This window comes from Arachis duranensis, chromosome 3, assembly GCF_000817695.3.
Source record: "Arachis duranensis cultivar V14167 chromosome 3, aradu.V14167.gnm2.J7QH, whole genome shotgun sequence".
NCBI lineage: Eukaryota > Viridiplantae > Streptophyta > Magnoliopsida > Fabales > Fabaceae > Arachis > Arachis duranensis.
The window spans coordinates 42115785-42123594 of record NC_029774.3 but is presented as its reverse complement, the minus strand read 5'-3'; the positions used below and the strand labels follow the sequence as shown (position 1 = coordinate 42123594).

General features: G+C 33.7%; 2 protein-coding genes across 2 annotated transcripts; one reads left to right on the top strand and one right to left on the bottom strand.

Moving 5' to 3' along the window:
- The first annotated feature begins 868 nt into the window (after window positions 1-868).
- On the top strand, window positions 869-1339 carry LOC107478988 (uncharacterized). The gene has a single exon (XM_016099142.1). It carries the CDS (start codon window positions 869-871, stop codon window positions 1337-1339), a length of 471 nt encoding a protein of 156 aa, XP_015954628.1.
- Window positions 1340-4869: 3530 nt separating this feature from the next.
- On the bottom strand, window positions 4870-7810 carry LOC107478987 (uncharacterized). Its single transcript, XM_016099141.1, has 4 exons — window positions 7004-7810; window positions 6002-6593; window positions 5223-5809; window positions 4870-5055 (listed from the first exon to the last, which is right to left on the bottom strand). Exons 1-4 carry the CDS (start codon window positions 7808-7810, stop codon window positions 4870-4872), a joined length of 2172 nt encoding a protein of 723 aa, XP_015954627.1.

Genomic DNA, 7810 nt, shown 5'->3' with positions numbered 1-7810 from the left:
TGTGTATTGGACTATATTTTATGTTTAGGGTTTGTGTTGTAGAAATGCATGTAACTCACAGGTATCGGCAAAATCAGTAATCACTGCATTCAACCTCTTTAGGGGGCGCCATTCTTTCACTCCAAAAAAAACTAAAGGCCAATAAGTTTTACAAGTTAGAACCCTTGTACACCTACTTATTTAACAATATTCTTTGGTGAGCAATTAATCTATCATCTTTTACCAGGCAACTCATATTTTATCTACTACTATTAAATAAATAAAATAAAAACCTCAATGGGTTTATATCCTACCATCTTATTAAAAAGAATGTAATTGATATGATATCTCATGTCATTTTAAAACAAAAATAGTACTTATTCCCAAAATTTTGGGTTCAAATTAAAGGTATAAACACTACTACTCTATTTTAATCATTCATCCGGGAAAAGATTAATAAATTTATGTTCCCTAAAATACATTATGATTAAATGGATAGGGCGTTAGTGTTTATAACTTCAACAAATTAATTTTGGGTCGGAAGTAACATTCATTATTATTTATTGTTTGCATATGAAAACCATTTTTCTCTTTCTCCTTTTATTTGCTCCTCTCAAAACGAGTTACCACTTGATTACCAAAAACAAAGAAACTCTATAAACATGCATTGCATCACACGTAAGAAGAAACTTACGAACTTGCCATAAATTAGGAGAAGTTACCAATTCTAAGACACTCACTAAAATGAGATCTTGTTTCACTTCCAAAAACAAATTAATAGGGGGCAAAAAAAATAAAATAAAAATTATGAGATCTTGTTTCAATTTTCTTTAGAAAAATTAAATCCCACAAACTATCACAAGCACACTTGTTTGATGTACCAACAAAAATGTCATTTTCTTCTCCTAGTTCTCAAACAAGAACATATTGGTCAATGTTTTCGTCATCATGGACAATTGTAACTTTCGTTCTAGTCATGTCCATGATGACGACGACATGTATCTCCGCTGAGACGAGAGAGACTAGTTTCATTGAGCATTGCATAAGGATGAAAATAATTTCTCCGCCTCCGGTGGCTAAAAGATACCAAAGAATGGTGGATTTTGGTCGTATTGTTTGCCGAGATCAGTTTCGGATCGTATGGTTTTCGATACGATCAACCGGAAAATTGCCCAAACATTATTTGGAGGCACTTTGTAATATCTATAATGATGATCAAAAAAAGCTTAATGGTTATGTCAAAGATAATTTTGTTGGTTCTGATCCGCAAAAACTCATAGGAGGTGAAACTTGTGCTACCATTAGAGAATATAAGAAGAAATTATTGAAGGCTCCACCACCAAGCTTGAAGAAATTATAGAGTATCAACAAGGTATAAAGAAGATATAGATTTATAGATAATGATACTGGGGAAAACATATGAATAAATTAAGTCCCATTTTTTATCTATATATGTTGATCTTTCAATATTGACCCTTCAATTCAGATTTGCCATTGAATAAATTTATAAATCTATGTTGTCATGGTTTTATTTAATTTCCAAGTTATGAAGAATATATGCACTTAAGCTGGTGAGAAAAATAGAGTTAATTAGTAGATAGTAAATAATAATAATATATATATTTGTCTTTTAAATTTTTAATTGGTTCATGGAAATTAAGCAGTGATCAAAACCACAGTACCACACCCTAATTGTTTTTATGACAATAATAAATTCATTTAAGTTTGTTTTCCCATAAAATTTCTCTACATTGTTATTACTTTCTCGTGCTCATTAAATTTAAATTTGAAAGTTATGTATCCAACATTATTGTTTGACCTTTGTGTGGCTTGTCCATAATTTTACTCAAGAATAAGATCGAGCATCAAGATTATATTGTCTTCTTTAATTCTGGACTTAATTTTCTTTTTCTTTTTTATTTTCTTTAAAAAAGATGACAAATTTTTCATAGTTTCTTGAGAAAACTGTCTTTATATACCATAACTGTTCCCGTGTTTTACTACTACTAACTTATGAAATAAAACGAATGTAAGCTAATAAGAATAATGTGAAGTTTTCTTCTTAATGTTTGATCTCTCTTAGTGAATTTATGTATTTGACTTGAAGCATATTTATTGAAAAATCCCTTTATTTACTTATTTATTATTACTAAATATTTATTATTATTATTATTATTATAAACAAAAATAAGTTTTAGTATTGTGGTTGGTATAAAGTGAGAGCAGAGATTAAAATAAAAATAAAACTCTAATTTAATTTGTACAAATGATAAAGTTAAAATTAATTAATTAAAATGAGAGTATTATAGGTATAAAATGTTATTAAAGTTTCAATCTCTATCTCCAAAAATTTTAGTCCCATGTATCTCTATTTTTTGAAAGTACTGAAATATTAAAATTTTGAAAATATAGACTGAAATTTTAGTACTAATTTCTAGGCTAACAAATATGATACAAAGTTCTAGTATCCTAATTTCTGTCCTAATACCTCAAAACAAATGCTAAGACTTTAATAGACTAGGCTTATGATGTATTTAACGTGTTATATACTTTATTTTAAGTACTAAACTTATTAAATCTGGCATGATTTGAAATCTAATATTTATAATTTTTTACCAAATTAAAAATTAAAAATATTTAAAAGATTAATTTTCTTTTATAAAAATATTTATATATAATATACTAAACTCAATCCTTATAATAATATTCAAACTTTAAAATATTGAAAACATACAAAATATTTATAATAAAGTATAATAAATTTAAAATTTTTAATAACTATTTTAATTATAACAAGATACTTTTATATTTATTTAAAATTCAATCTTTGTATCTTTCGAACATCAATCTTCCTCTTATACTTAGCCTCACCCAGAAAGACCTCTTTGCTCCTTAATTGCATTTCATTTATCTTCTTGATGACCTTTAATGCCCCTCCTTTTATAGTATACTTGATGAAAGCAAACAGATAGATCCGGTCATATTTTTCCTTACGTGCCAAATAGATGTCGTTTATCGTTCGTGTCCACTTGAACATATGAAACAATTCGTTCTTTGAAATATTACCAGATAAATTAGAGTTAATATTCAAATTGGACCCTGAAATTTGACCCCCGACTCAATTTAGCCCTTTTGGTTTCAATTGACTCAAATTGTACCCTGAAATTTTGACCCGCGCCTCAAATTGGCCCTTCTGGCGTTTTCTGTCACTGGAAAGCTGAGCTGTCAATTTTCGTTGACACCTGGCACCCTTGCAGTTAGATGACATGGCAAAATGTTTGAAGGCATCAATTTAACCCCTAAAAATTTTAAATAAAACCTAGAAGTCCCAATTTTTCCAAATCGTAAGAGTGTCTCGAAGAGTTGAGAAGAATGTTGGGAAGCAGCAGCCAAGGCTCAGGTAGCTCTAGTAGAGCTCGTTCGCATGGTGGGTGGGTGAAGAATGCACACCGTGACAGAGGTGACAGAGGTGGAAAGGTTCCGCATTGGTGCGGTTGTGGGTTGCGTCCTATTCTTTGATGGTCTGGGACAGATTCCAATCTAGAAAGACCATTCTATGGATGTTCTAACTATAATGTAAGTTGGTTAAATTGTTGCAAGTTGATTGTGTGTCTTATTTCTCAAATGCTTGTTGGTTTTGTAGCTGTTCTTCCTCTCAATTTTTTTCTTTTGGATTTTTGGTGTTGTAGACTACTGGTAAGAGATGGTGTGGCTTTTTTAAATGGGCAGATGTTGAAGAAGAAGAAGCCATAGTTGGCAGAAATGAAAGTTCAGTTAGTGAAGACCATTGGAAAATATCTCTGAGATGGAAAATTAGTGCAGTTGAAGCTGAAATTAGACTATTAAAAATGTGGAATATTATGTTGTCTGTGTTTGTTATTATTTTTGGAATTGTGATTGTACCTTATGGATTAGGTGGGATGAAATATATGTAACTATCATGTCAGTTATGTGAATGAAGCATTGTTATGTATTTAATGACAAAATAGAAATGGAATTTTATGTTCTCTTGGGTAGCGTTTGGTGGAGAGACAGATACTGAAAGACTGAGACTGAGAGACAGAGACTAAGAGACAGAGACTGAAATAAGTTTTAGTATTCTGTTTGGTGCCAAGTGAGAGACAAAAATTAAAACAAGAATAAAATTCTAATTTAATTTACACAAAGGATAAAATTGGAATTAATTAATTAAAATGAGAGTATTTTAGGTATAAAATGTTATTAAAGTTTCAGTCTTTGTTTCTAAAAATATCAGTCCCCTGTGTCCCTACATTTTGGAGGCACTGAAATACTGAAATTTTGGGGACAGAGACAGAAACTTTAGTACCAGTCTCTGAGCCAACAAACATGATACTATGTCTCAGTCTCTCAGTCTCTGTCCCAGTACTGCAAAACAAACGCTACTTGGTAATGATATATCTTGTAAAAATTCTTTAAAAGTGAGATTATACAAAAGATGAGGTATAACTTATGACCAAATAAGTATTAGAAGAGCATAATTTGTTCAAATTGGTGAAGCTGTTTGAGTCTGTATATGAAGACAAATCAAGAGCTGGCTCTGATAATGATATATGTAGTATGCACTTCCATTAGTTACAAAAGAAAATCTAATAGAACCTTTTGTGGTTCTTGCACTTGACAGATGATCCAGAAATAAGTAATTCATTAAGTAATTCAAAGTCATTAATCATTGTCAATATCATAGCATTAGCAATAGCAGTATCACACGCGTACTTCAAATACCCTAAATAACATAGTTTCAAATATCCTAAACCAAAACAGATTACTCTACATAACATAGTAACAAAATATCAAATGAGCATAGTTTGATCAAATGCTCTTTACAAAATATGTTCTACACAACTTTCAGTCAACATTGTAAATCGTTTTCTATTTTGTTGTTGGTGGTTTGAAGCCCGGGGTGGGGACGAATGTCATAAACTCTGCCAAGCGTGCAGCTGTCCCAGAAGTTGCTCCTTGCATTGGGTCCACACTGAAAATTTTTTTCCTCTTCGATTGCAGCTTGTCAGGCCTTGTGACCTGTTGTGGAGGTGGAGGTGGGTCTGATGGAGGGACCTGTTGAAATTGTTAACAGAATTAGTGACCAATACAGCCCAATAAAAATCAGTCAATATATTATTAAAATAGTATCAATCAATTGGATCTACCCAACATTTACTCATGTATTATAAACCAATACAAATCAGTTAACAGTTAATCAAATATTAGAAACCAATCACTACCTGTTCCTGATTTTCTGGCTGTGAGTAAGTGGGTTGGGTGAGATCAATCTCTGAAGCATTTGCATCATCAACACCTTCCCCTGGTGCTAATGGAGCATTTTCATTAATCTCAGCAGGTTGAGTGTTACTAGTAGCAGCATTTGCTGGATCTCTAGTCTCTCTAGCCTTAGAACCTTTTTCTTTTGCAACTACAGCCGCTGCTGCACTAACAAGGGCACTAGCAAGGTCATCAACTTTCCTATGAAAGCAACTTCTCTTTGTATGCCCTCTCGTACCATAGTAAGTACATGTGAATTCTTTGTATTTCCTCTTCAACTTGGTTTCAGTTTTTGACTTCTTAACACTAGATGGCTCTTCATCAGCATCCTTCCATCTTTTTTGGATTGTCGACCTTGGCTTTCGCTTCATTTTAGGTGCAAGAGGCCTATTTTGTTCACTTCTCTCCCAAAGATCTTGTCCTGGTATTGGATTGAGAGAGTGCTTGTAAGTATCTCTATAGGCTTTCATGGTCAGCCAATAATGACAAAAATCCTCAGAATTTCGATTTATCTTGGAGATGGCTGCACATGCATGGACACATGGCATGCCTACGAAGACAGATGTGGTGAAACATTATCCAACAATCTATTTAAATAGAGACCAATTACCAGAGACAAATAAAATAGTAAAATAAATAACAACACTTAAATGAATACAAAGCAGTCACTATCTAATCTAAACTATGTTTAATAAAATGATACAAACATATAGAAATAAGAAATTATTGTAGACCTCAGTACCTGTTATTTGCCAAAATCTACAGGTGCATATGCTCTTTCCCAAGTCAACAGCCATGTTGGTAGGCCAACCGTGGATCTCAAATCTTTGATACTCTTCATCTCCACTCCAAATCGATGTCCATTTTTGAGATTCTTTTCGGATTTTCTGCAATCTACTATGTTGGATTGGTGGGAGCTTACCAACATGGTGGGATAACTTAACCTTGTTTTTTGCAATGGACCGCATCGTAAACATCCGAACCTCCTCTAACAAGGTGATTATTGGCTTAGCTCTGTATTCTTTGATTCTCGAGTTAAAAACCTCGCAGGCATTGTTACATATATTATCAATTTTTTGATCGTGTCGGAAATATGCCCTAGTCCATGCTTCTCTAGGCCACTTATCCAAATATGCCCAAGCTCCCTCGTTGAGTCTCTTTAACTTATCCATCTTCTGATCAAAACCATGGCGTGTTGTTTCCCTAGCACAGTCCCATAATAGTCCTCTGTACTCCTGCTCTTTCCACTTTTTATTAAAATTCTTCCAGAGATGCCAGACACAGAATCGATGGTGTACATTGGGCATGAGCTCCTTTACTGCTGAAGCCAAACCCTGAAAAAGTAACACATGAAATTTCCATTATCGTGCCTCAAACAGACCCCCCAAATATATTAAGTGACATCAAACAGACCCTCGCAACGAATACATTTACTAATCACAGTCCTCACAGCAAGTACGAACTGATTATAAAAATACATTTACTAATCACAGTCCTCACAGCAAGTATGAATTGATTGTAGAAATACATTTACTAATCACAGTCTTCGCAGCAAGTAGGAATTGATTATACAAATATATTTACTAATCATAGTCCTCACAGCAAGGGTGAATTGATTTGACAAATAAATCTTTTTTTATCACAGTCCTCACAGCAATTTGAATTGATTATATAAATAAATCTTTTTAATCACAGTCGTGACAACATATATGAATTGATTATACAAATACATTAACTCATTTACCTTTTGCATGTCTGACATAGAAGCCCATTTGTTAGCCATGTAGTCACCCAAGTCATCAAGCAGCAGGTCCAAAAACCACCTCCAATTCTCTTTATTCTCAACATCAACGATTGCCCACGCAATTGGATATATATGGTTGTTGGCGTCCTGAGCCACTGCTGAGAGTTGTCCACCGAACCGAGTCTTCAGGAAGGCTCCGTCGAGTCCGATCAGTGGGCGGCAGCCAGCCTTAAAACCCTTCTTACATCCATCCAAGCATACATACATTTTTTCAAATATAGGATCATCCCCTTGAAGATATGTACCAATCTTTACTGTTGAACCAGGATTACTCTTCAGTAGAGTTTCTGCATAATCTCTAACCAAACCGTACTGGGCAGCTGCATCACCGTAAACAATATTTCTTGCATCCATTAAAGCTCTGGTTAGTGATGATTTGTTTAGATCGAGGTCACACCTTCTCCTGAAATATGCTTTAGCTTCACTGTGCTTTAAGCTCGGATACCTCCTCAATTTTTTTACCAACTTGCCAGCAAGCCATCTCCTATTGGCTGCCCTGTTTTTGCTCATCCTAGGACATATGTGTTCATTTTTAAATGTTTTTAATTGCCAGCATGTCTCCTCAGAATCCCTGAATGCGTAAGCAACCCATGGACATCTAACCATATCCTCATCTTCTCCAGTTGTCCACTTGCAAATAGCTCTGACTCTGTAGCTCTCATTCTTTCTAAATTTAATCTCCCTACCCTCTTGAATGGTGAATTCTCTCACAGCATCCATAAACTCATTCTTGTTACTGAACTTCAT

What these genes read in the sequence shown, in the direction of transcription:
- LOC107478988 (XM_016099142.1), top strand. Translation starts at nt 869, where the DNA reads ATGTCATTTTCTTCTCCTAGTTCTCAAACAAGAACATATTGGTCAATG.
- LOC107478987 (XM_016099141.1), bottom strand. Translation starts at nt 7,810, where the DNA reads ATGAAGTTCAGTAACAAGAATGAGTTTATGGATGCTGTGAGAGAATTC. An exon ending in CTATGTCAGACATGCAAAAG is followed by an intron (nt 6,594 to 7,003) that starts GTAAATGAGTTA and finishes TTACTTTTTCAG; the next exon opens with GGTTTGGCTTCAGCAGTAAA. An exon ending in AGCCAGAAAATCAGGAACAG is followed by an intron (nt 5,056 to 5,222) that starts GTAGTGATTGGT and finishes CAATTTCAACAG; the next exon opens with GTCCCTCCATCAGACCCACC.